This window comes from Argopecten irradians, chromosome 1 (assembly GCF_041381155.1).
Source record: "Argopecten irradians isolate NY chromosome 1, Ai_NY, whole genome shotgun sequence".
NCBI lineage: Eukaryota > Metazoa > Mollusca > Bivalvia > Pectinida > Pectinidae > Argopecten > Argopecten irradians.
The window spans coordinates 27,930,393-27,955,919 of record NC_091134.1 but is presented as its reverse complement, the minus strand read 5'-3'; the positions used below and the strand labels follow the sequence as shown (position 1 = coordinate 27,955,919).

Below are 25,527 nucleotides of genomic sequence, written 5' to 3'. Positions count from 1 at the left end.
GGTACATGATGTACTATTCCCTTGGATAATTACATTTTAGTCCTTGTTTAACTGACATTAAGATTGACTTTTATCCATATATCCAGTGACTTCGCCCATGGAAAAATAACCGTTATTTTAATATGGAAACATACGTTCATAACTCACTTTACAATTACTTATAACACTGTAAATTTTTGGCATGGAATTGTTTATCACAACTATGCCTCATGGTCTGACTGCAGGTTCTCATTTCTCTGCATCGTAGTTGTAAATACAATGATTTTCGGCAATACTGCCAAAAATTCATTTCCAGCTATAATTTGTAATTTCAAATTAAAACATATGCATAATAACTTACATAGTATTGAAATTCTCAAAATGTTGGTAATTTTAAGTCTTGAATAAAATAGTAAAAGCAAAGTATGAAAATTACGGCACACAAATCTTTAAAGATGCTCCACCACCGACAGAGCATAAATGATATTTATCATTTGAACAATAATTGTTGTTAATCTTGTATATATATGTATAATTAACACACGAAATAATAATATAAAAAATGCCTCTCGTGCATGCGCAATCAGTACTTCATTCCTTACAGGATATAGTGCCACGGAGTTTTTTCGAGATGCAATTAATTATTTTTCCTATTTTCGATTCGAAGTAAAATAAGAAGCTCAAACTTTTCAATGCTGGTAATGGTGTAAAGTATTTGTAACTGAAGAAAAATACTCAATCGTGTGCTCCTGTTTTTGTGAAAAAATACAGTTTGTCAGTGGTGGAACATCTTTAATAAAAATGACAGTATATTTATATCAAAGCTCATACTAACTTCATAATGAGTTGGTAAATATGCTACAATCATGGTCTTTAACTACCATTTATCATCTAAACTAGCGTCATAATTATCAGTTATTGTACACATAATTACACGGGATTATATGTTGATATTATACTAAATTAACACTTCAATAGCAGTACATGGTCACACATGGCACGCACGCTTTTCAATGATAAGTGTAAATGCTTGTTCATTAAGGAACAAAACTGATCTAATTGATGTTGAATATGGCGGATTTGATCTTGTTTTTGTCAGTCTAAACCTCATTTTATTTTTCAATTTTTGCATACATTCAGAAATACATCGAATCAACAGGTTGACTTTAAAGCTATTATCAATTTTGAAGTTAAAATTAAAACTTGATTAAGTTAAACAAACTGCATTTATACTGCATTGACACAATATCCACTCCTACTTTGCCCTTTACTCTATCATATATTTTTATGAGACATGACCTTGAGACTGACGAAAACCTGAATGTGAAGTATAAACCCATAACACTGATTCATCTTTTTTCCCTTATGAATTGAATTTATAAATGAATATACATGCATATATAATATATATATATATAATTGTTTAACCCAACCCCCCCCACCCCCTATCCCCCACCCCAGTGTTTCTCATACTCCGTATGTTTGTGACTGGGTAGGCACTCGACCGAGGACGTAGTCTTAGGTTGAAAATTTTTTTTCTTGGTCTATAAAAACATGCATCGACTTCATCAAAATGCTACAATTGATTTGTTAGTTTAATTGGTTGTTTTACAAGCAATAGATAAAAAGACATACAACAATCTAGTGTATACATCTGCATTTGTATTTCAGGATATATTTCCAGAAATTAAATGAGTAAATATCAAAATGGCTATATCAATGATACGAGGACTTAGTTTTCCTATTAATCATGAGTTCTAGATACATTTACAGTAGACGATAGCGAATGCATCATTATACTGCAGTTTTTATAGTTCTCAACGTCTGATGTTTATAGTTTATATAATTGGCTAAATAAAAACACCGCTCTTACATGTATCATTACATATGTGCATTTGTAGCTCCAAGTTATTTAAAACTACCGGCAGAGAGGTAAACCCGTTTGTCTACCATTCTCTATAATTGACGAAAATATTTACCAACAAAATCGACATCTAAGAAATGTATCAATGTTATAATGCATGCCGCATTCAAACGCTTAAATGACTTCGACGCTTTCATGGACTGAATCGGGAAATCGCTATCTATTTATAGACATATCGGTCAATCAACTTTTTTCAATAAACTTTTTTCAGTCGATCATTGTTTTATAGTGGGTCACATTGGGTACAGACGCCCAATGAGATTGGCGGAAAGTCCAAGAAAAATAATAAGATAAATTTCAACTAAATTTCGACACCAATTTTCTCTAACATTCATCAATGTACTTCACTTTTTCAAATAATGGTGGTCAGCTAAGTATATGACAGCGTTCTAGTGCTAACTAGATCAAGTGAAAAATCGAAATTGATTTGAATGAGTAAGTTTGACAAGTTAAATATCTGAAAATCAATCAATAACTTGGGCTGAAAGTTACCAGGCTTATCAGAGATTCATGACAGGTCATTGGTTTTATTCTCTTGCTGAAATCTGAAACTAATAGCTAAAAAGGGGAAAATACAGTGATCCAATTGATAGTGACATTTGAGTCATACGTTTTAGTGTAGCTACATTTGTAGGACTATTTTTCTGTACAGACAGACAAAGCTCACGGGAAAACAAATGAACACGTTTACAATTATAGCCTCAATTTGATGTTTTCCGACATTGCTGATGTATTTAGTAAATATTTCTATTTCCAATTCGTCTGGTATTTTGACATAGACAGGGCTTAAATGTATGCATGTATATTTCATTCAGGAACGTGTCAAAATATTATTATTTTCCACGGGAAGCCATGTCAAAACTTTCCATGAGCAGGTCCCCCTGTATGCTGCTATCCTTTCTGTGGGAATTACGTTCTCCCTCTAAGGAATGTTGACGTTTATCTGTTAAGTTTATTTTGAATTTGTATCTAATAAATGGAATGCAAGTGACGCTGCTGCGCCGTAGTATCTCCCATTGTAAACAGCACACTTCCGTCTAATACTCTCTCATCTCAAAGAAGGTGCTGGTATTAAAAGAAATATTTCACTATATGTTCTAAGTATTTATTGGATAAGTTGGCATCCAATTATGAAATTATATGCGCTCTTTTACTGACATAATGAAATACATCCAATATTTATGACTACACACAATCCACGTTTCCGTTTTATTTACAGTAAACCAGATGAATTTTATAACCGGAAATAGTTGTGATGAAATGATCTCGGTGGCTATTCAATTATTATAGGATAAGACGATTTCGATTTCCCTTTGTACTTTTGTCTTTTTATATTTCTAACAATTGGTAATTTGACAAAAATCTTTAATAATATCTGTATGCTGTAACATGATATACCTATGTAAGCTTTACAAATATGAAAAGAAAGTTTCAAATCAGAAGACAATCGTTAAGATCCCGTAGCACCAGATATTAGGTACGTTTCAAAGCTGAAATTTTAACAGACAAATCAATAACGACCAATGTTTTAGCCTCTAAATAAACTAGTGATATGTTGTATGCCTATATATCCCTTCCTAGGTATACTTGATCATAATTCAATTGATGAAAGTGTGCATACAATTATGTAAATATGCAATCTACGAGTCAACATTAATACCTAAGGTTAGGTCGGGTGCATACACTTCTCCATCATTATAGCTATGATGAAGCAAATGATATAAAGGCATACAGAATATTGCTAGTTTGAACATGGACTTCGACTCAATTATGCATTATTTAGGCCAGTGATATACTGAATCAGTAACACTTACAGAGGAAATTAACATTGATTACTTTGACTAAATTTAAAATCAACGATCGAAACTTGATGTGTACGGGTTATGCATATCAATTAGCAAATCATGTGTAGTATAGTTTAACTTGGTGTACACCTCTGAGAAGTCAAAATTTTCTTGTATTAAACTTTTTTTCTCATATAGATTTTTGGAATTTGGAGCTCATACCATACATGAAAATGGAATAAAAACATATGTCTGTGACCTCGTTTTTGAGCCGTGGTCACTCAAAGATAACAATTTGACAAAAAAAATATGAGAATTTTTACGTTTTGACCATAAACACGATAGATTTAGGTCATAATTTCCTGAATAGGTGTTTGCAGAATATAGTGCATAGCGGTCTTCTTTAAAAAAAATAGCAGTTATGATGAATAACAACATATGCTACCCCTATGGCTTAATTTTAAGCTGCCAAATCCACCATTTTCAGCCAATTTTTGCCAGATTTAACCTTTTTATGCAAAAGGTTCATGATATTACCGGTATAATTTTGTAAATATTTTGCATATCTACAGGGGAAATGTTGCTCTTTCTAAATCAGGCACAAAAAAGGGGTCGGTGTGCTTAATAATATTTGTTATTTTTCAATATTTTAGCATTATTTTCAAATAAAAGTGCTTAATTTACCATTAAATGCAAAAATAAAGTGACAAATGGGTATCATTTCACACATTACTGCTAAATATTATAATTATCATGAACCTAGCTAAGATTTACAGCAAAAATTAGCGCGGTGTAGCGAAAAATGCTGGCACAGTGATGATTTAAGTAAAAACAATTCAAGCAAAAAATGGTAACAATTTGTCTGTACTCAATGCGAAAAAAAGAATTCAAATGGCTGCAAAATGGGTCATTTCTTAAAATCCCCATATTAAGAAATCTACACAGAAATGTTTTTTTTTTTTTTGTTTTTTTTTTTTACAAAATTTGCATCTGACAACTTTCTACAGATATTGATAAATTTTACTTGACATTCTAATAACCTCTTTGATCAATTTCAAAACGAGAATTCCACGGGACTGAAACCTCATGTGTACATCCGTAAGACCAAAAGCCCTCCACCTGTGGGATACGAGTTCGAATCCTATGTGTGACAGTTATCAGGTACTGACTGCTGGTCGATGGTTTTTCTCCAGGTACTCCTACTTTACTATATCAAGAAGTCTGACACGTCCTTAAATGACCCTGGCTATTAATAGGACGGTTAAACTGGCACAACCAAATCAACATCATCTACCTTCGTCTTTTTTTCTCTGAAATTAAATTTTAAGAAGTACTAATCCCTTATATCCATTGCAAAGGGAACTTTACTTGCAATAAAGTATGTAGGTAACATTCGATCTCGTAAACCACGAGTAGTAGTGGATTGTTAAGATACTGAGTTGTCCTTGTTACGGTGGTAACCGGGAAATAATTTTAGGTAATCTGAGGCATTCTGGCTACTTAATTGTTTTGTGAATTACTAGTAATTTGCAAGTACGGATAAATATCATTCAAAACCGACGATTTAGTGCATTCTGACTTCATATATCTATTCCTGAAAATCAGTGTAGACGTATTTACTCCTTTTTGGCTTCATTGGATCACAGCGAAAAGCTGAACTGGCCGACTTCGATGAAGTACTGTCTGTTATAACTAAGCTTCAGAAGAATTAATTTCTTAATTTGGTTTGTGCTCGTAGCGTAGGGCTCTACCGACCGTTATTATACAAACAGTTTTTAGTGTGCTTGACGAGAGAAAAAGTTATTTCAACTCATATATATGAATTCGCTGGCGAGTGACATGAAGAAGAGAAGCCATATGGGACAAATCGAGTTCACACAGCCATAATATCAAAAAGGTCGGTTACATATATACTTATCAAAAATCTGCATCTTACTTTGCTGATACGTCCACTGAGAAGGGGAACTAACATTCTACCAACCTCTTTTGAAATACAGTCTCACCTGATGTGACATTCTGGAAGTATTTTGTAACTTGACATTCCACTCATAGCTGAACAATTAACACCCGGGAATGTACTTGGTATTTAGTGTTAGATGATGAAGAGGAAATATTATGTTTGAAGAACTTTCATGAGACAATTCAAATGTTTAATTTTCATGTGATGAGTGTTGCAACGTCTAAAGAGATGTGATGTTTCATATTTTCATCTAAAAACTCGTCAACAGGATAACACACGACGAAATAGCGCATTCTGACTTCATATATTTATTTCTGAAAATCAGTGTGGGCGTATTTACTCCTTATTGGCTTCATTGGATCACAGCGAAAAGCTGAACTGGCCGACTTCGATGAAGTACTGTCTGTCATAACTAAGCTTCAGAAGAATTAATTTCTTAATTTGGTTTGTCCTCGTAGCGTAGGGCTCTACCGGCCGTTATTATACAAACAGTTTTTAGTGTGCTTGACGAGAGAAAAAGTTATTTCAACTCATATATATAAATTCGCTGGCGATTGACATGAAGAAGAGAAGCCATATGGGACAAATCGAGTTCACACAGCCATAATATCAAAAAGGTCGGTTACTTATATACTTGTGAAAAATTTGCATCTTACTTTGCTGATACGTCCACGGAGAAGGGGAACTAACATTCTACCAACCTCTTTTGAAATACAGTCTCACCTGATGTGACATTCTGGAAGTATTTCGTAACTTGACATTCCACTCACATCTGTTAATTAACATCCAGGAATAAGGAAATATTATGTTTGAGGAACTTTCCTGTGACAATTCAAATGTTTAATTTTCATGTGATGAGTGTCGTAACGTCTTAAGAAATGTGATGTTTCATATTTTCGAGACAATTGTGATACCGTCATTTGATTCGAAACTCGTGTGAGTGGTTGAATATATCTAAAATAATATTGTGATATTTTCAAGATTCGTCTCATCATTATAGTTACATACACAAATAAATGTGTGTTAAGGGATGATAAATGTAATATCTGAAGATTATCATAACGAAAACTTATGTAAGTTTTACATGAGCAGAGCGTAACAAATCAGGTACACTGGTGCTCTGATCTTACATATATCCCTGAAAAGGAGTTTCCCTATACATATGATAAATAATGGTTGCCACAGAGGTCCTCATAGCGTCCATTGCTATATTCATGAGTATTGTTTGTAATGCTGTAGCCATTGCTGTGTTCTATAGATGTCGACTAATTGTCTTCCAGATACGTCTCATCCTTCTCTTCATTACCGCTCATTCTTTCTTCATCAGCTGTGTCTTCACTGTCGTTGTGATTGTGAAGTCAACTCAGGACTTTGAAGTGTTGTGTGCTTTGAAGTGTATATTTTGGGCCGGTTATCGTATAGTCCCCGTTGTCATGACAACGGTCTTCGCGGGGGATCGCTCCATATCAATTGTATGGCCATTATGGTACCAGCGCAAAATTACGAAACAATCGATTATTATAATATGCCTAGCTCTGACAGTAGCTCTGTATGTTGTGTTAGGATTGTCGTATGGTAAGGATGCTACAGAGCTCGAAGGCGTCTGTAGTACTTATCGACACTTGAATTACTTCGGAATTCACTCTTTGATTGTACTTTTCGCGTCGTCAATGGTCGTAACAACTGTTTCCTATGCTATTATTTTCTACCAATCAGAGCGGTATATGTCCGCTACGAATTTAGCTTCTGATAGTCTCTACAATTCGTTCCGAATGTCTTTCCTTATCTGCGGAGTGACTTTTGCTTTATACCTTACCAGCGTTATGTCTTTTGCCGCAAGCGTTGCTCTTTGGAGTGAACGTGATAATCCATATGCTAATTATATATACATAATATCTGCTTCCCTTTCAATAACAGTTATTTCAATTAATCCGATAATTTATATCGGTAGATTTCGTGAAAGCCGATTTCAAGTAAAGAAGCTTTTGTGTTTTTACAGAAAAGACGTGCATAGATTAGAATCAGCTCTCCGTTTAGAACATGCAGGAATTCCTGTTGCAATCCATAAAAATGTAAGACAACCAAAAATTCAAGAGGAATCTAGAAAAGCTGCCCTGGCCCCCAAACCCCAAATATCTATGATATCATTGTCGGCGTCTTAATATGGACAGGTCCGCGACATATGTCAAAACGGTATGGTACACGTGTGACTTTAATGTGTGTTGTGCGTAATTGATACCAAGACATAGGTAATTAGCAATTTTTCGGGGATATAATATTAATATTTCGATGCAGTTAAAGGGTTATTGTCAATATTTCATTGTGAAATATCTTGTTTCCATTAATGTATAAAAACGTGTATTTATCGTGCCATGAAATAAAGGGCATGGTTCATTGAGAAAAATCCAATGTAAATATCAGATTTAAATGGCTTTAGGATGGTAGTTATGGAAGTATGACGGCAAACTCCACACCGTCACATATCTGGCAATCATTTCAATCCTGAATAATCAGCATAGTTTTGCTGTGTACTGTTAATGATCAGAGGACAATATCTTATTAGGATCACATAATTGATTCTAGTCTGAATTCCTTCCTAAGGAGTCCAGTGATCTTTTTCTTCTGGTTTGTTGGTTATATTTAATGGTCCTGTGTATTGGTTGGAAGTGAATCACACGCTAATGATGTAAAGTTTTCTGTATTCTCATCACTTCATCCTTTATATCGTGTGGATTGTTTCATCACTAAATAGCATTTTAATCATTAAAATCAATGCAGTCAATTACTTCTTTGTTTTTATTAATTATTAACATGTACATGGTATACAAGTAATTTTGAAATAATTAAGAATGTACAAAGCTACCAACGAAATATTTTCTAAAAATTTGTGTGCGTTTTTTAATTTTTTTTCGACTGTGGATATAATAACATAGAATCTAGCTTATTCCAACCCTATATACCACTCAAATGGGTCTCTAAAAACTAATGGTTATAAACAAAACCGACCGTTATTCTGTCCCTTACATGCCACTTCGAAACCACGGAAGTGTTAAGCAGGTAAGCAGAACACCTGCAGGTAACAGTTCTAAATTAACTCCCACGTCTTAAACATCCTGTACATCCATACTGTATCAAGATACACTTAGGAGTTTTGAGTAAGTGGGCGATTTTCATAAATTTTCTCTTTAACATGCGAGGTTTTACTGTTGATCGGCTGACTTTTAAAACATTTTCAAACATCAAATCGAAAATACTTAAAATCCAAGCAATTAAATACCATTTAATAAAAGTCCAATAAAACATATGATTTATATAATATTGTGTAACCTGAAAATATATTTAGTTGTGTGGTTGATACCAGCTGACCATCCCCCACAGGTGCTAATTACTTTGGGTGTCTAAGGTGCGTTACCCAAAGTTATACATAGCAGAGTTTATAGCTACAGATGTATATAGTCTAAGTTAATAATATAATAACAGCACATGAAATTAAATATCAAATATGTCTATAGAAAAATGACAATCGTCCAACTTAATTGAAAAAGCATCTCAAATTATTTATTTTATTGTATGTTAATGCAGAATGTCTGGTTTTCTGGTCAAGGTTTCACATGACTATGTAAATCCACGGAATCTTACAGTATGGTCGCAGATTCAGGGCATACTATTCAGTCTTTCCCGGTTTTATTTGAAATAATCGAGGAAAGTTCCCATGACTGCAGTATTACTTGTGTGATGTAGAGCAGACGTGTCTCGAAACATGGAAAGTAACGTCCTATATTTTCAGATATTGTCTGATTTTTTGTCTTAAGTAAACACTAAAGCAATGTCGTAACAATAAACACCTGCACACAAAAATCCAAACGTTTTCAAAAGGCAGAACTGTTTTCATGGAATCTTCAGAATAACTGAAGCACTTTGTAGAAATTCTGTTTCCGAAACAGTTTCAGTTATTAAAATTTCAAACATCCCTCGCTCAGGAAACAATTATTCAAAATGTTTCAATGTGTCCGTTCCAAACTGTCTGTATCTGATCATCTGAAACAGTAAACAATCGAAATGTCAATTTATTTCGCAGACTGATGTTAGTGGTGTGAGCTGAGTATTATACATCTGACATCGTTACAGAAAACAATAACATCAATCTTACCTTTTATCTTATATAATCTAATAAATTAGATTTGTTTTTCTCTTCTCGTTTATTCTATATATAACATCTACAATCATGTAGTTGGTTATTGAAAAGTTTTTTTGTGATTTTAATTAAAAATGAGAAAATTAATTTTTTTACAGTTTAAAATTTTCCTTATCTGACTTTCACAGTCTATATAACTCAATTATTTATGATAGTATAATATATTTTTTGAGAAGATAATAGAAGTTAAATATAGTTTTAATTCGCGTGCTTCGTGTTATGACATTGCGTATGTACATATTGTATTAACTTTCGTTTAAGGTCCTACAGTGCTAATTTTGACAAGTTTACAACTTTCAATTCCATTTTCATACATTTACATTTTATTTATTTATTGCAATAAGATTTTGAAAATATTAGTGATCTACGTAAATTAGCAAAAAATATTTTTGATGCCATGAAAATACGATCTCGTCTCCAATATTTTCAGTATATTTATTTTAGTATTATATGTTTAACCTGTAAGTTGTGTAGCCTTTATTAAGTAGACTAATATTATTTGAGAACATATTTTGAATTATGCGAAGTGAATGCATAAAATATATCCATACAACTCAGATGTTCAAATACAATTTTAAGTTTTCAATGTATATTACAATTGTAACTTGTCTTTGATATTGTACCAATTTCTATCTGAATGAATATTTATATATATATATATGTGTGTGTGTGTGTGTGTGTATGTGTGTATTTTGATATGTCTTACAATTCCAATAAGTTGTAAACTTAAAGAAATAAAGCATTGAATTGAAGATATTGACTTTTTTAATCCTTTGTAAGAATGCTTTTTTCATGGGTTCGAATGAAAAGAATTCTTTTTTTTGCTATATTATTTAGTAATATTTATCACAAATTAAGTTTTATTTGTTTCTTTGTTGTTTTTCCTTTTTTATTTCATTTTTTTTATTATTATTTCGAACTTTCATTTTATTCTGAAGAGTGAATAAATGTTTATCAACCGTGACCAATTCAAATTGCCCCAAACTGCACTTGATGTGATTTTATTGTGCTATCGTGATGCTATACACTAAAATAAACTTTCAAATTAGCTGTTAGCTTTCAAAAATAAGATGTAAAATACAGCGAAAAAAATATTCAATAATGCATCATTTCCCCCTTGTTAGAGATCATTTCAACCTGAACCAGAGACAGTTTCAATCTTATATTAGTGTGAAAAGCAAGCCCGCCATGTCTATAAAGATCCTATCAAACTCATTATAACAATAGAACAAATTACACCAAGTATATCCATATTAAACAGAGTAGCAATAAAAGATAGTGAACTGACGTAAAGTATTTCTTAATTCGGTCAATATTTGCTGAAGTTTGAAATAATGACCTAGCTCCAAAGTTCCATCTCGGATACTATTCGATTCGGCAAGGTAAGTATGGTAAAAACCTGACATATTGATAGATATCTGACACACCATACTGAGGACGTTACCATATGATTAAACCAAATATTGACGCATACTTTTGTTACATAAATATATAGCATATAAAGGTTTAATTGATATCTGACACACCATACTGAGGACGTTACCATATGATTAAACCAAACATTGACGCATACTTTTGTTACATAAATATATAGCACATAAATATATAGCATATAAAGGTTTAATTGTGTTTATAACCACAATACCAGTAGGCGGGTGTGAACTTAAAACTTCTATTTCTATGGTCACAAGTTGTTTAGTCATCGCCTTTATTTTAAAAAAATATTTTTAAAAGATCAAAACAAAGGTATTTCTATTTAAATTTACATTGGATATTTCAAAATAAATGTTTTCAGTTACTTTTATGATTTGCTGGACGAAAAAGTGCAAACCCAGGGCAGAAAAATCGAATTCACGTGCGGGTAAAACCATGACTGTATGATATTGGAATTTTTATTTCTACTAAGCAAGCGCACATGTACATAAGTTTACACAATCAGTTGATCTCAGAAAATTTTTGATTCCGGAGAGAATATCAACGTTTTTAGAATTTATATTATGATCATTTTTACATTCACCGACGACAAAGCATAAACGTTACTCATCACTTGAACAATTCTTGGTGTTTACTCATGTAAATGTATGTCTAATTAACACAAAATGATATAAAATAATTTGTTTTGCTTTTCGTGGATGTGCAATCAGTACTCCATTTGATAAGGTATAGTGCGATGGATTTTTTTCGCGACGCAATAAATTACGTGTATTTGTAATATTTTTATCTTGAAGTAAAATTAGAAGCTGAATCTTTTTCAATGGTGGTAATTGTGTAACGTAAGTAACTTTTGTAACGGAGGAAAAATACATATTCTTTTGGCTCTGTTTTTGATAGAGAAAAAATACCATTCGTCAGCGGTTTAGCATTTTTAAATTCAGATAGATGGAAGAAAACATGTTTTGTTTTGGATATCATTTGATGAACAAAACAGGTGATATTATACATCGAATCTTTTTGTCGACTATATACTTATAGATTATTTAATACAACTTTTCTCTTAGTGTTATAACGGACGTATATTTGCTCCTTGGTTAAAATTACTCTGCTGAGGATTCTAACTACGTTTGTCACTTGAAACGGTCTGACAGATGTATGACATTCTATAACAGAAAACGTCCACTCTTGCTGAACGCATGTTCTTTGGCATTACGGGAAATTCTCGTAGATGCATGATATAAGTAGAGTTGTCATTGAGATTTATCAATTTTTGTATAATTTCCTGTGTTACAGTAACTTTTGATTAAGATTTTATATCTTTTTTTTACAATTACCGCATTGTTAGTTATTACTGTATCTGTAAGCCAATTTACCTGGTATGTTGTTTGCAAGCAAAGATATGTCTCTCAAAATTGTAATGATGACTGAATTTTAAATGCATTGTAGAAGATAACGATAAAAATCCTTTATATTAAAGTACATATGACAGTGTTTTTTCAAAGGTTGTTTAAATGTAAGTTTACGTAACACTTTTATAGAAGATGTGACATTTTTGTGTCATGCAAATAACATAGCTGGAATCGCAACACTCCTAACATCTGTGTCATATCGCTGAACTCTGGGGTATTACATTTAATGGCAATAGTGAATTTAAGATACTGTTTATTTCCTTACGATAATTGATATTTTCGCGTCAATTCTGTAAAGGACTTAAGAGTTTAGATTTAGAGTAAGAACTGTACAAGATACAAAAATATCAAACTCTTTCAAAACCTCGACTGATTCCAACAGGAAAACAGCACTTACGACACATGAATATGTGAATACTTCCCAAATCTAATGCCTAAAATAAGTGGTGTCCTATCCTATTATGTACTGGAACTACTAGGCATCGCATTGCACAGAACGACGTTACAGTATAAACTCTTCGTTATCTTCTGAGTTGCAGGGCTTGATTGTTCAATATTTTGGGTAGGTATCGTTTATAATGTCATAAATTTGTGGTGAAACTAAAATCAATGTGTACCCACAAGGACACAGATACTATGTGATATACAAATACCGAATGTGAATTTCAATTGACAGAATATCAATGATGCAAAAATGTTTTCTCTTTAGAGTTATGTAGGATGTATGACGTTATTTGACAGTTTTTTTAATATTGATTTGTTACACAATGTTCCTGATCATGGATCAAGTGTGATCATGTTGCAAATCTTTCACCACTAAATTAACACCTTTCACTAACTTGTTATAACAGATTTTATTTAAATCCTACCCATGTGACTGTTTGAAAAGAAATTAACAAGAATAATATGTTTGCACCGTAAGGTTGTGACAATAGCAACAATCCCAGCTATCAATTGTTCGATGAGGACTTGTGCCCAATCCTTTTTTCAATCCTAAAAAGGCTAATAAAACACTATCCTGGTGATTACCTGTTATTACCACGACATGTTGATTTTTATTGACACAAAACTAGAGTAGTTACCTCGGAATAGTCTCTTTTTATTTCTAATATTAAATTACCAGGCAGCTGTTATTTTTTTCAAAATCAGCGTATACATTTTAACCAATCAAAAAACTAAACACTCGTCAAATAATATCTTAATTCGTTAGCAATAGCATGTTATATGCATATTTTAGACCTACATATTACCATCTACCTAAAATAATTCAATATCTCTGGAAATGCGAACATATGTAAATAATTATGGTAACAGAAATGCAGTAGTTGTCGTTATACGGTCAGAGAACTTATGTACCCAAACTAGAAATGTTTTACATGTCGAACTTCTAATGATAAATTATCTGCGTGTTACCGCCAAAGACGATTATCACGAGGACAATTGCATCCCAAAGATTGTTTTATTTAGCTTGGCAAAATACACTATATAATTAGTGATACAGACTACCAACTAGGCACAGTATTGCAAGCCTATGTATACTATTTTCCACTTGGAAGTAATTAGCTATTGAAAAGTCCTCTGGTATTTATTTTTCCGTCCTAGTTAGCGCTGTATATCTGTAACCAATACCTCACCGTGAAGCCGCCATTTTCTGTTCCCATGGGAGCCAGTATTACTTTCGTATGTCTTTTGTACCGCTACTATACTCTGATAATATTTACCAAGACAACGGCAAATATTTACAGTTACCGCCAAAGACGATTATCACGAGGACAATTGCATCCCAAAGATTGTTTTATTTAGCTTGGCAAAATACACTATATAATTAGTGATACAGACTACCAACTAGGCACAGTATTGCAAGCCTATGTATACTATTTTCCACTTGGAAGTAATTAGCTATTGAAAAGTCCTCTGGTATTTATTTTTCCGTCCTAGTTAGCGCTGTATATCTGTAACCAATACCTCACCGTGAAGCCGCCATTTTCTGTTCCCATGGGAGCCAGTATTACTTTCGTATGTCTTTTGTACCGCTACTATACTCTGATAATATTTACCAAGACAACGGCAAATATTTACATAGACTTTAAACATTCATGTTCTCTCAAGAGAGCGCAGCATTAACTACACAGAAAATAAACAATTAGATAAGGGAAGTGCGCGTGCATTACGCGAGAGCATTCTGATGCGGTGTACTGTATATTCCCAGGTGGGAAAAGATCCTTGTTCCAAAGTCAAAATATACCACTAATCAACCGCTAATCAGTAGATCAATATGTAAACTTACATAGAACACACTGCGGGAGGCCGGTGTCGGTACATCGGTCGGGTCGTACAAATGCGCGTGATAGGGAAGGAGTTATTACTAATTACACATACCATCCTACAACTGAAAATCATTTAAAATGTTAATTAATACGTCGATCTATGAGTTTACGCTATTATAGAATTTTTAATGCGGATCTTTGCTATAATCAGACAGTCTTAAAGGTATATGTGTCTTAACATAACTCTGGACATGCTATTTGTTCGAATTAAGCCGTGAAAATCATTCAAAGGCACACATTAACATGAATGATGTGCTATGAACATAACTACAACACTGATGTTTTGCACCGTTAAAGTTTTTGTTTATGTTGTACGTATGCTTAGATGAAAACATATCTGCTGAAATCATTTTACAATTACTACTAACACTGTAAACACGTTAAATGGAGACAACTTATCCTCATGGTCTGACCATATGTACTCACTCATTTCACTACAAAGCAGACCTAAATATGATTTATGGCAGTACTGTTAAAATTTCATTTTCAGTTCTTATTTGACTCTGTAAATTAAAACCTATGCATTGTTATTCTCAAAATGTTGGTAGCTTTTAGTGGTGAACAATAAATGAAAAAAACTTTTCTTGGTTCGACAGTATGGACATTACGGCACATATCACTTAAAAGCAGCTTCCTGTATATATAAGATACCTTTTTGGTATGGTTTTATAATAACGCATTGCTTACTGGATCGTCGTTCATGGTGGTCAGTCCGAAACGGCATGGCATGGTGTAAAACAATTTCAAAAGAGATTAACATATTTCTGTGTATTAATTTATCATTTCCTTTCAAAACAGTATCTGGAGCATCTTTAAAAGTTAAAAAACTACATGACAAAAATATATTTTACCAAATCCTAAGACGTATCACAAATATAACTTTGATGCTCTCTGGATTTAAGTTGTAAGTCTTCCGAAGTCCTCCCCTACATCTACCCCTTGCGTCATTCATTAGGTATTATAGGCGGTAATCCTAATAGGCATTACTGTATAAATTTTTCGCTGCATTTACTTTTTTAAAATCTACAAGAGACAAAATAAAGTTGTTTTTCATGTGGATTAATTAACTAGATAGAACAAGTATTTGGTCTTGTGATGATGTAAGTATCATTAAGTATAAAAATAGAAATGTTTTCTTTTGTGATAATGTAGGTATTATTGATTATCGATAATTTTTTGTATAAAAATGCTCTTGTCATTCTTAATATAGTATTTTTCCCTATCAAATGCAAATTCTCATTAAAACGATAATTTTACTGTATATATATAGATAAATCATTAAATAACCATGATACATTAAAATTTCATATCATACGAAAAACAAATAACACAACGTATATAGATCGTGTCCACGTATATGGTTGTATCATAGAACATTCAGAACACAGAAGCATGCAAAGCATTAGGAAATCTGTAAAAGTCGTTCCGCAAGTTTTCGCGGCTCGTAATTTACTTTGTCAGTGAACCGGAAAATGTGCCGCTGCGTTAGAGTTTAAAATGGCGAAAAATTGTATAATTGTGTAGATTGAATAGAATCAACAACAAGCGGAGAAGTTACGATTTACACGTGTGACGGATTCCTTTTCACCAACAAGTAATAGAACATTGTCTATCGTTAAAGTCATGAATCGACAGTACAAGTACTACCAGAAGGGGAAGTATGTAAATGTCTATATTCGCACCACCATATGACTACATATCTTCATGTTTTAAATAAGAATGAGTATACTATTGCACTTTATGTAAAGTGTTGTCTGCGTTGTCATCTAAATAGATGATATATTATCAATGTATATATTTGAAATAAATTAGGGATGTACATGAGATGGCAAAATAATAGTTTTATATTCAATGATAGCCGAACTCTTTTATTCATTCAAATTGCTTATAACATACCATCTGAGCCAATTAGGTAAATCGCTAAAATACTACAGAAACCAGAGACTTCTTTAACAAAATAAAATTCAACGTATTAATAGCAAGGTGTGGATAATTTTACAACTAGGATAATTTTATATGTCATTTTTCACGCTCTCATTGTCTAACTATTTAACAAAGGCGTACAGTACCTACTGGATGTGTGCCAAACCCATTTGTTTAACTTAACTAAACTTAATTTTGAAAATGCAATGTGTTTCCACTGAAAACATATTGAGGAGACGAAATTGATATATATTTATGCAAGTTTTTAAAGATGCTCCACCGCTGACAAATGGTATTTTTCCTCTATCAAGAACAGAAGCAGACGATTTAGTATTTATGTTCAGTTACAAAAATTACTCACTTTACACCGTTACCAACATTGAAAAGTTTGAGCTCTTGAATTTACGTCAATATAAAAATATTAGAAATAAATAATTGCATCCCGAAAAAATTCCATAGCACTATATTCTGTGTAGAATGAAATACTGATTGCGCAAGCACCAAAAGCTAAATACATTATCTTATATTATTTTTTATGTTAATTAGACATATATATACACAATTAAACACCAATTATTGATCAAATGATGAGTATTGTTTATGCACTGTCGGCGGTGGAGCATCTTTAAGTACAATATCCCACAAACAGATGTGAATGTTGAATTTATCTGAATAAATACTTATTTACCATTCTTATCTGTTATAGATGATTATTTGCTTGACCACTTAATGTCGGATACCGAATTAGGGAACAGCCTTTGACTATATCGTAAAAGTCAATATTTTACCGATCCAGATTAAATAATCATTCTGCAATTTTTAGGTCTTAAGTACGTCTGATATTTTTTTTCAGATTATTCGTCTTTTTATTAGTAATTGAAAGGTTTAATGGCTCGAAGTATCACCTACCAGTCCTAAAAAGATGAACCGTTACATGATAATTAGACGTTTAAACGTGAACTGTGATCCTTTTAATGTGCAGTGTAGATCAACTCTGTTATACATCATTTTTGTTTTCAACGCTGACGTAAACGCATATTTCTAATAAAGCAATTGTCTCAAAAAAAAAGATAGGAAATATCTTGATAATTGAAAGAAAGAATAATTAACGATTTTTTTGATGTTATTTCGTAGTGCTGCTGATATCATGTTGTATATCTAACGATGTACAATTTTACCTAATGTTAATATTTTAGCACATTCATGCTAATTTGTGATTGGGCAAATACCCTTTCTTAAATATTATGTACAGAGAAAGTCAATATTGGCATATTTACTATTATGGTCATTAGTCCAGTTTTGATTTAATGCCAAAATTATTTTCGACGACCGAATTATGCATTTATAATAATAAAATAGACAGAAATGAAATTTGACTTTTATGAAGTTTGATGCATAGTGTAATAGATACGAATAACCAATTAAAACAGCTTCTTTAAAAATCCAAGAACGAAGTAAAACATATCTAAAAGATTGCATTAAATTTACAAAATGATAGCAAATAGAAATTAGTTAAGGTGTACGATTCTAGTATTTTTACTACTTCGTAAAGAAGAAAATTGTACATACGCAAAACACATCGCTAACAAGTTTCAGCATACATATTATTTCAGCACGGATGTCACATTTCCAATACATCGGGGTTTGTAAGAAATTTTCGTTACAAACTACGCGGATTCATGACAAATGTTCGCAAACAAAATTTAATTCATATCTCGATGAAATTAAGAAATAGTGACATCAGTGCTTATAATATAATTAATTTTTCAGAATTCATGCACTTGATAATATTAAATACGTTAAAACGTACGATTTCATTGATTTTCCCAATGGGATTATTATTTCCAAACCATAACGCAACGTCGTTGTCACGATAATGTTGGCTTTTTATTCCATCTTGGATTTTTCTTCATAAAAGTATAAAAAGTAAAAGTACAGTGAGCAATAATGCAGTTGATAAGCCTGCAAATGTTGCAACCAGATAGTTCATACAATGAAAACCAAAAATGATCAATTAACACGAAACCTAGCTCCAGGTAAATAATATATATTTCATTTCAAGTGTATATATAATTCAACTGATAATGTGGGAAATAAATATGAAAAACCCTCTGATAAATTAATTTCCAGGTGATTTGTATCCTTTAAATCCATAAATGTCGAAAGCGTGCACATAAAAAGATATTTTTTACTTAATTAACGTGAAAATCAGGTTATTGTCTTGATAAAGTCGTTTTAAATCAGATTACATTTTTTAAAATTTTTACCAGATTATTGTTTCCGTTAGTTTTAATTTATCTCAAACCTTTTATCTTGAATTTGATACGAAAAATCGAAAACAGGTTACTGTCCTCGTTGTTTTGTTAATCTCAATCAAGAGACTAAGGTCTAGTGGCATTTAACCACTCGATCCCACGGCCTTTTTGAACAACCACTACAGTATTTCTGTACGAAGCTAAAGATAACACGAAAAATATAAAGAAAATAAACATTGGTCTAAGTATCAAAACTCGTCTTAACGCCACATAGAGCTTATGAATGAAAAACATTTTCTTTAAAGATACAATTCATTCCTCATTGTTTCTGACAAATAAAACTAATTTTAGTGTTATTTCTACAGTCAGCCGCTTCAAGTAATAATTATCATCCATTGAGGTTTGTTTCCTATTTCTTAATCGTGGAGAAACACGTTAGCATATCACGAAGCTTCATAAAAAGTATGAGGAAAATCATCCGTAGTCTTTACGCGATACTTATCTTATAATTTTAAAAACCGGTGTAAATATTTTTACAGAAACATAAAAAGTTTATAAAGATTAAACCTTACCTAATATATAGTATAATTAGAGAATCTTCAATCATTGTAATTACAATTATAAATTATGTCCTTAACATTTAGTTCTGTTAATTTAAGTTCACGTTAATATCTACATAGTAATAGAAAGTTCTGTTTAATGTGTAAATATTTTAAACAATTATATATAATGTGATAAAATAGGCGAACTTTTGTTTTTATTATTCTTTCTAGAAAAAACGAGTAGTTTAAAAATGTTTTTCTTACTTTAAAACCTTACAAGAATGTTGGGTTGACGTGAAAATGTTCGCTAATTTATAAAGGGAAAAATACATTTACACTAGTATGTTTATAAAGTGATAAAAATACATTTACATTATGTGTGAAAGTTATTACCAAAAAATAAGTTAAACCACTTTATATTTGATCACAAACATATGCTTTAAGTAATAATATGGAATTTCAATTTTATAGATAATTTTAAGTGCAATTTCAACACATATGTTACAAAATGACATTTGGTCTGATAATGTAATATCAATATTTAGTTATTAGTTGGATTTCTCATCAACAGTTCTTAACAGTTCACCACTAAACAGTTTTAATAAAATTTCAAATTTTAGTTTTTATTTTAGTTATATATTTATATGAATGTATAAGAATAGATTATTAACATGTGTCTTACCTTTCTCCCCAGTACGTGTAGTGGACTGCGTTGAAGGATTCTCCCTGCTGGCGGTAGGGGCTGAATGGAAAGGGTCCCGAGGGACTCACGGAGTTGTAGTCATTGAGTTGCGAGTAGGTTGTACCTGCACTGGGAGAGAGTTGTACCCCCGAGGGTAGGGGATTGTACCCACAGGAACTTAAGGTAGAGCCAGGAGGGGGTACACGGGCCTGCGTACATGAGTTAAAGTTACTGATCTGGGACATGCCCATCCCCTGGTGTGCTGAGGCATTGTGGGTAAGGGCCCAAGGGGAGTATTGTGAGTACTGAGAATAAGGGGGCGGTGAGAAATAGGGCTTTGTTAATTGAGCAAACTGGTTATAAGGTCCACAATGGTTGTCGGCAAAAAGGGGTTTAGGAAGAGATATAGCTGCGCGATATGGCCTCCGCATTCGTCGGCGTCGGCGATAATTTCCCTTTTCAAACATGTCGTTGAAGGCAGGGTCTAGGGTCCAGAAGTTACCCTTTCGTTCACCGCCACCTTCTCTGGGAACCTTGACGAAACACTCATTCAGGCTTAGGTTATGTCTGATGCTGTTTTGCCATCCTTTCTTGTTGCGTTCATAATAAGGAAACTTGCTGATGATAAACTGATATATACCGCTCAAAGTCAAACGCTTGTCGCCTGATTCTTTGATTGCCATGGCAATTAAGGCTACATAAGAAAACGGAGGTTTTTGATCCGGATCCGAGTATTTATTAGTGTCTTCCTCAAACTTCCTGCATTTAGAATCTTTGGCTATTGTCATTAATGATGACTCTTCCTTGATTTTGGTGTTGTCTGCTTTAATTGGTTTCAGGTCTTCCGTTTCAGAGAGTTTGTCATCACATTGTTGATTCCCTTGAAGTCTCGCTGCTACACCGTATGAAACTGGATTTTTTTGGGTACAAGAGTACTTATAATGTGGTGTTGACAAACCACTTCCAACATGCGGTTTCCATGCTTTTGTAGTTTCATTTGTATTTTCGATAGTGTCAGTAAAAGCCTCCGGTCTTTTTCCTCCACGAAAGAGTCGAAACTTTATGTCCATAAAATCAGAATTTTCTTCCATCTTTGACTCGTAGAACGACAATGCCATCGAGTTGAAAGATTTCTTTCAGAGTGTTGCTTGATATTCCCAAATGTTCAAAAATATTATGGGCTCTGATAAGAGATCTATCCAAACAATTATTGTTATATGATATATAAATAAACTATGTTGGACAGGAACAAACAAAACAGTTTGCACTCTAATAGAACTGCATCCAGCGTCAACTACACCAACACCAACAAGTTATTGAAAACTAATCAAAATGTTTGTATATATACCGCTCACTCCACCTCATCGGTCACGTGACTGGGATAGGGGGTGCTAGCTTGTCAATTTCCACTTAATACGACAGAAATGTACATCCCATATGACGTTTACCGCATCGGGTTTCAGCCATCACGAGCTGGCATTTTCGACTGGCCAATGAGGGTCCCTTGAGGTGTTGGCTTCCCCTACACATTAGAGCTGGGGAAACAAACCCTGCTGTTTATATAGACACGCATTACAACTACTCACAGTCTATAAACACTTTACACTAACTAACATGTCCTTTTACAAACTCTAAACTAAGTGGACAAGACTTTCAAAACAGACTGAATGTGCATTAGTTTAGATGGAACTTTGTCAGCAATCTAAAAATAAATATCCGATGGTCATTTCGAAGGAATATGGAGATGGGTGTGGTACAGTTTCATTTGCCAATCTAAATTGAGTTAAATGCATTTATTGTTTAATATTTTTCCGAACAAATCTTTTCATTAAAATAGTCTTCAAACATGAAGATGATGTCATCGTCGCTCTGTTGTTACAAATATCATAAGTAACTAAAGAAATGACTTATCATAAAATTATTAAATGAAGTAAGAATTAATTAATGTAGTTCTATTTTTGATAAATGGCATTTTCTTAGATTATTTATCGTTAACTATACTGCATTTTCCTTGCGTACTTGACTGATCTACCCCAAAGTCAGAAAAATAAGTTTTTAGCATTGTTATGCTATGATGTTTAATATATATATGTATGTATTCGAATATATCATACCGGTAGGTATAATGTTATATAAATAGCTCAAAGTGTAGTTGCTTATAATCTTTATCCCAAATACAATCATCTGATAAATTATATAGAAGTATCATTTTATGTTATTAAATTTGCATTCGCAATCTAGTTCGGTGATTTACATAATATCAAAATATCAAAGATTATTTTTCTTTGTTTTCATACTAACTCTGACTTTCTTTTTTATATTTCTTTTGTAAAATGACACGAAAAACCGAAGTTATTGTGACATCACAATAGATATATTGGCATTGCGTATTAAGAAAATAATAAAAAAATGACTTCTCCTAGAATCTGCGCACGTAAATCATACATAACTCTGAGGAAAAACTCGATCGAAAAGTGACAGCAACCGCATGTAACTAAAAACATAGGGGCATCAATTCTTAAATAAATTAACAAGGAATTGTTTGTTTATTAAACCGAAATAGTCGTTAACGTTGGTACGTTTTGAGGATATGCCATCTTATATATTATAATTTAACTAATATTAAAATTCTCTCAGTCGGCTATAAAATAAAAATCAATAATTTTATCATATGTTTATCGATTTATTTTTATGTGATTTTAGTTAAATGTACGGTGGTAAGCTTGATATGATATTATTCTACCTCTAATTAAATGTATATTATAAGCTAATGTAGAATCTGTCATTGTATATATCATATAACTTATGTAGGTAATGTGAAACATTATTTTTCTGTGTATCAGGATTTTCTAAATATAACGAATAAAGACAATCAATCCGTTAATATTCTAATTCGATATAAATTATCCATGGGGAAGAAATAGGAAGGAACATTAAAAATGTGGTTTCACGTGGATAAGAAGATTAAATATAACAATCATGGTATACCATACTGACTCGATTATTTCTCAAATTTAATTTATCGCCGGTATATATATGACAAAAGTATTATTTTGTAATAAATTGTAATTATACTTACAAAAATGTTAAATATCTGCATATGCCATAAAGTGTATGACCCATATATGGCGCTAGGGTGCCACAGTATGTAATCAGCTTAATGTTAGAATAATCAGGATTAAAATTACAAATACATGTTTTAATTAATTGCAATGATTGCTGAGAATTTTCATCCTGTATTAGTATTCTTACTACTCATATGAGCGGTTCATCTACAAATGAGTATATGAATTATCAACGATGGACTACCTTATGTAAATAATGCATTTATAAAAGTACTTTAACCGAATATGTCATACTGCACTTTTAGGAGACATTGGACTCGACACTGTCAGTGCCGCCTTAAAGTACTACAACATCCGGGTTACAGTGTCACCGCACAGTCAATCAACACAGACCATCTGCCCTGATGACGTGTACAAGCATGTGACCTCATGACGTAATAGAGTAGCCGTTCAAAGTTTCAGTGTGATATAATGTCAGGTTTTACCTACCAGCGGTAAAGCATAGGTTACATGCTAACATATCATGCCTACTGCAATGTCAATCGTGGATATGTACTTCAACACGCAAACTTAATACTTCTCAAACACCAATGACCTGCATGTCTAATAAAATGAATAACTTGATGGTCCTGATACGATAGTTGGTTGTCTACATCAACCAAGTATGACCTTCCGAATTTTTACTGCTAAATGTGCTCACCAGGCTATAAAGCTATGATATTATTCAAGTATTTATAATGTTTTCAAATAGGTCGCAGTGACCCACATTTCTAAAATTTTGTTCCTGTTTTGTTATCTGAGATTCGCACGCCAATTGATTTCTTTTCTTGATTTAGACAGCAAACGATATCTTGTTACTCCGATATTGAATATCATTAATGAGTATCGGTCTAAATTGATACCTCTCTCACAAATCTTAGATGCATTCATAAGAAATCCCGTATACTTTTTTTCCAATATACGGCTGATGTCGTGCCACCAATACTGTCATTTATTTATTTTTATGTCCATTTTAATAAAGTCTTTGCCTCCATTACAGAAAATTAAAGACAAAAACTTTTAAAAAATCGGAATACAAAAGACATGTATTCTCAGTCAAGCGGATAGGTATCACACACACAAACTAATCATACTGTATAACTGTTAACTATCATTTCAGAATATCAATATGACATTAAAACAGGACTATACTATTCCAATTAAGAAATAAGGGATCCTTAAATAGTGTTAACCTGAAAATTGACGCGAGGGTTGGGATGGAAGGGTTTCGCTAATTATGCGAATGACGTTTTAACGCGAAATTTTTCCCTGAACGTAATATATGGTATATTAACAAATATATGTATCGTGAAGATAATAACGTAGCAAAATGTTTACCCGTGCTATTCGCGAAAGTAAACACTAAACATCCACGTTTACAGTAACCAACTTCATTTATTAGCATGTTTTTTATAATTACTTGTAATAGTGAAATCGCTTTGGTCATTACTACTATTTTACGTATTAATGCGAAACTTGATAGAACAATTATATTTCATCTTCATCATATTCATTTATATTTCCTTGTGTTGTGCATGTATGTATTGGATAAAATATATTTTAAACCAACAATATTCATATACATAAATGTATGGAACAGGTTTGAATATCTTTGCATGACTTTCTCTTATCAATTTCTTTGTCGAATCATGCCAATGCCAGGTTTCAAAACGGTTTCTGTTATAATTGGGATGATCTTTATTGATGAATCGATATTTTCAATTTCAAGCATACATGATAGTATTATCAATGTTGGTGATAGGGGACAAATAGCTATATAATAGTGTTATCAATGTTGGTGAATGGGAACAAACAGCTTAATAATTGTATTATCAATGTTGGTGATAGGGAACAAACAGCTATACAATATTATTATCAATGTTGGTGAATGGGAACAAACAGTTATATATAATAACATTATCAATGTTGGTGATAGGGAACAAATAGCTATACAATATTATTATCAATGTTGGTGAATGGGAACAAACAGTTATAAATAATAACATTAT

General features: G+C 32.5%; 2 protein-coding genes across 2 annotated transcripts; one reads left to right on the top strand and one right to left on the bottom strand.

Moving 5' to 3' along the window:
* The first annotated feature begins 5,193 nt into the window (after window positions 1–5,193).
* Window positions 5,194–8,099, top strand: LOC138322974 (mas-related G-protein coupled receptor member A-like). The gene has a single exon (XM_069267259.1). It carries the CDS (start codon window positions 6,820–6,822, stop codon window positions 7,807–7,809), a length of 990 nt encoding a protein of 329 aa, XP_069123360.1. The 5' UTR covers window positions 5,194–6,819; the 3' UTR covers window positions 7,810–8,099.
* A 369-nt stretch (window positions 8,100–8,468) lies between these two features.
* On the bottom strand, window positions 8,469–21,714 carry LOC138322968 (forkhead box protein L2-like). The gene is made up of 2 exons (XM_069267247.1): window positions 20,415–21,714; window positions 8,469–9,685 (listed from the first exon to the last, which is right to left on the bottom strand). Exons 1-2 carry the CDS (start codon window positions 21,530–21,532, stop codon window positions 9,682–9,684), a joined length of 1,122 nt encoding a protein of 373 aa, XP_069123348.1. The 5' UTR covers window positions 21,533–21,714; the 3' UTR covers window positions 8,469–9,681.
* Between the last annotated feature and the right edge of the window lie 3,813 nt (window positions 21,715–25,527).